This window comes from Orbicella franksi, chromosome 11 (assembly GCF_964199315.1).
Source record: "Orbicella franksi chromosome 11, jaOrbFran1.1, whole genome shotgun sequence".
NCBI lineage: Eukaryota > Metazoa > Cnidaria > Anthozoa > Scleractinia > Merulinidae > Orbicella > Orbicella franksi.
Window position 1 is genome coordinate 13494401 of NC_138155.1, and position 4187 is coordinate 13498587.

Below are 4187 nucleotides of genomic sequence, written 5' to 3' on the forward strand. Positions count from 1 at the left end.
GTTCATTTTCCGTGTGATGATTTTGTAGTACAATGGTTAGTATTCTCGACTGTCACTCGAGAGATCAGGACTCCATTCCCCGTTGGGTGGAATTTTTCCTTTCCATGCGGTATCAAAAGTAGCATGCCCATGCGCGTTTGGTCATTTGGACTCATGGAACGACGCAAGTCTTTTCGATTTTACACTCCTTCCAGTCTGTTGGTGGTCGGTCCTTCAGGGTGTGGCAAAACTGTGTTTACCACCAAACGTTTACTGAACAACCTCGATTTGTTTCATACCCCACCCTCCCAAATACATTATTGTTACGGAGTGTGGCAAGACGGGTTTCAGCCCATGAAAGAACAGGGGGTCAAGTTTCACGAAGGCATTCCCGACACAGATCAACTGAAAACGTGGTTTCCTAGAGGCGGATGACTCGTGTTGGACGATCTAATGGCTGAAGGAGGGAACGATAAACGAGTGTTGGATCTGTTCACCAAACATTCTCACCATCAGAACGTCACCGTGCTCTACTTGTGCCAAGACATGTTTCCGCCGGGGAAATATGCCAAGAGTATTTCCAGAAACGCCCACTATGTCATAGCCTTCAAGAATCCACGAGATCAATTAGGCATGAGAAATTTACTGTTACAGGCATTTCCCACCCAATGGCAAGTTTTACAAGACACGTTTCAACGTTTGACAGAACGTCCGTTCGGATGGTCTTGGATTTACATCCAATCCCACCACATTGATTACATATTTCATTGCGTTCATTGTGAATGAATATTTTACCCTTGTATCTCTTAGGGCCTATCCGCACTAGCAAAAAAGTTGTTTATTTAGACAAATTTTCTGTCATCACCAACGCTTTACAAGTGCGGACGGTTTGTCGCGACCTGACAAATTTTGTCCGAAGCGGACAAATCTTCAAACGCACCGCCGACAAAATTTGTCCCGGGTAAAACTTCGACAAAATCGACAATATAAACAAAATTGTGTTAAATTTGTCAATCATTCGTCATAAAAGCTATTACGACCTGCCTGGTAATTGAACTGAGTTCAATTTACCGTCTGAGGTAATAATTGCATTTATTTACGCTGAAAACTGGATGTTTGGGCTTTCACAGTGAACGTGTAAAGATGAATCACGGCAATTGGAATTTAAATCCAATGGCAAACCATGCCGGTCTGCCCTATGAGCATACAATCTCTGTAGGACGCTGGAACGTTCCACCATACGACGATCAATTTCACAATTTTCATGCAGCTGGGCCAAGCTACAGCAATGGCGTGATTTTCCAGTCGTCACGCCAGTGTCAATCCGACGAAGCAGAAGTGGTCCTACAAGCGCCGCAACAAGAACCACAAGCTCCTTCGCAAAACAAAGGAAAAGGGCAATCGAGTTACGACAAATGGACCAACGAAGAACAGAGTTTCCTGGTTGATCTGTGTGCCGAAAAGCACGACCGTCTAGAAAGCAAAGACGCGAGGAAAGTGTGGCAAGAGATATGTGAAGAGATGGAGATCAATTTTGGAACGAAAAAGACAGTAGAAAAATGCCAGAGGAAAATCAAATACCTTATCGATAGATATAAGGATGCAAAAACCTGGAACAAAACTCAGAGTGGAGGCCAATTTAAAAAAGTGTCTTCTATGACAAAATTGATCGTGTTCTTGGGACAAGAGATGTTGTAACCCTTAAGCACGTGGTTGAAGCAGGGGCACGCATCGATTCTCCGATCCCGATTCCGCCTTCCCCAAGCACCAACGACTCCGTTGCACCTGGTAGTAGTTCTGGGACTCCAAGCCCACAGCCAAGCACCAGTGGGACAAGTGGAACAAGTAGTGCTGAATCATCCAACGCCGCAAACCGCCCCAGCAGAGCCAGAAAAGAGCGGAAGAGAGCAACGAAGAGAAAAGTACCCAAAGATGGAGAAGATGAAAAGGCAATTTCGCTCAAGAGGAGCATCGAATCGATTGAAAAGCAGGGCGAAAAGCTAACGAAAATTATGCAAGGCTTGCAGCAAAACCAGAGCAAGCAGCTAGAAATGGTGGCATCCTTCATGGGCTCTCTTGTAGAAGCCATAAAAGATAAAAAATAGGCGACTTTAGAGTTAAACAATTTATTGGAAAAACAACTGATAAGTATTATGAAAAAGGACGGTCGTAGTTTGTTATATTTTTGTTATTGTTCATAATCACAAGTATCATTTCATTATATTTACCGTGCTATAAAATCATTTTTGAGGAAATGACTGATTATAAACAACGTGATTTAATTTGATTTTGTTAACTGAAATGAAGTTAATTGTGACGTGAGTCCCAAGCGTAACAGAAACAAAATATGGATCACTTATGAGTGTAACATTTCGGCAAGGAATCTTAACTTGAGCCTTGGTGATATATCTAGTTTTTGTAGTTCTTTAATATTGTACTAAATTGGATTCAATGCTTTTATTCGGGTGATTACAGTGGGAAAAAGAATTTTGATTAAAATGTTTTGATTCAGTTATGCATTAGCAATGTATTCTCTTAACACACTTCGGACGTCATCTCCGTCCCTTATAACATCATCGTCGTTTGTGAAGGTGAATTAATCAACATGACACGAGCGTGGGACAAAGAAACATTCTGAGTCCCCGTTGTTGTCGTGACCTTGATCTCGAGAGTCGTCATTGTCATCGTCATTCCAGTCGTCTTGATTTAATAGACAGAAGTTGCGAAGGACAGCACAAGCAATAGCAATTTTGTTTGCAAATAAAATCCTGCTGTCTAGCCGTTTCCCTAGTATTCGCCAACGATTTTTCAACATGCCAAAAGCGCACTCTACTGCTACTCTAGCAGCGGACAAAGCTTTATTAAAAGCTATTTCCTCCGGATCTCTTGTTGCTTCGGGAAATGGCTTTTGGAGCCAAGAAGCTAGAGGGTATGTACTGTCTCCAATTAGATAGGGTTTGATCTCATTAGCCCCGATTCTCACGGCTGGACCAGTAAGAATCTGATCGTTCTCTGCGAGATCAAATATTGTACTATTCCGCAGAACTCTGGCATCATACATACTTCCCGGAAAGCCCGACGCGAAGTCAAGAAAGCGTTTTTTACCATCGACAATAGCTTGAACAATAAAGTCATGTTGTTGATAGCGACTGAAATAGTCAACAGCACTGTCTGGAGGGGCAGCTATTCTTATGTGAGATCCGTCTATTGCACCAACAATGTTTGGGAGATCAGAAACATCTTCAAATGTCTCTATGCAAACCCGGGTTTCCGCCTCTGTAATGGGGAATTTTATGTACACATTCCTCAGGTTGAAAAGGGCCTCCACAACGTCTTGGACTGCTTCTAGAACAGTCGATCTTCCAACATTGAAATTTGGCCCAATACTTTTATAACTGTTCCCGTGCGCCAGACGATACAAACCAAGTGCGAGTACTTTTTCTGGCGCGATGCAGTCACGCAATCTTGTATTTTCGCGTATTACGGCAGGTCGCAAGACATTCAACAACATATCGAAGGTACGACGATTCATTCGCAGTTGTTTTCTGAAATACTCTTCGGGAATTCTTCGGTCATTGTAGTGGATCTCGAACCAAGACTGGTTTGGTCTTGGAAGTTTCCAAAAGTACGGGTTGCGTCGACGTGCCCGGCGTCTCTGTCTTCTACAGTGTTCAACCGTTAAAACGGCAGCTTGGTTTCGAAGAAATTGATGCCTTAATAACGAGCACACCATAAGCAGCGTTTCTTCTGCGATCTGGGCAAGATTTAGAAGCACGAAACATGCCACAAGTGTGAGAATTTGAGTATGTTCCATTATCCCGCCAAAATGTTCGATGTTTTGGCGCGCGCGACAAAATAGAATAAATTATATAGTGAAATATAATCAGTGCTATATTAAGGTGTTGACAGAATTTGCCCGCTTTGAAAATTTGAATGCGGACACCGCAGACAAGACAAAAATTTGTCACGACAAAATTTGTCCTTCGATTTTGACGAGACAATTCCAGTTTTGTCCGCTAGTGCGGATAGGGCCTTAAACAGGTAAGAGATATAACACGAGAATTAGTTGAGTGTTTCAAGGAAAGAGAAGCCTTTCTCAGTCTGCTTCATCAGAGTACATTAACAAATACTCCTGCGGTTGATTTGTTTGTATTTTTAGAACGCACTGTCATCCCCGTAAATACCTGTTTCACATCACGAGACGATCG

The 4187-nt window shown here is 42.6% G+C and overlaps 1 protein-coding gene across 1 annotated transcript; it reads right to left on the reverse strand.

Annotated features, from left to right (window-relative positions):
* Window positions 1-2439: 2439 nt before the first annotated feature.
* On the reverse strand, window positions 2440-3870 carry LOC145460251 (uncharacterized). Its single transcript, XM_081444998.1, has one exon. It carries the CDS (start codon window positions 3791-3793, stop codon window positions 2576-2578), a length of 1218 nt encoding a protein of 405 aa, XP_081301124.1. The 5' UTR covers window positions 3794-3870; the 3' UTR covers window positions 2440-2575.
* Between the last annotated feature and the right edge of the window lie 317 nt (window positions 3871-4187).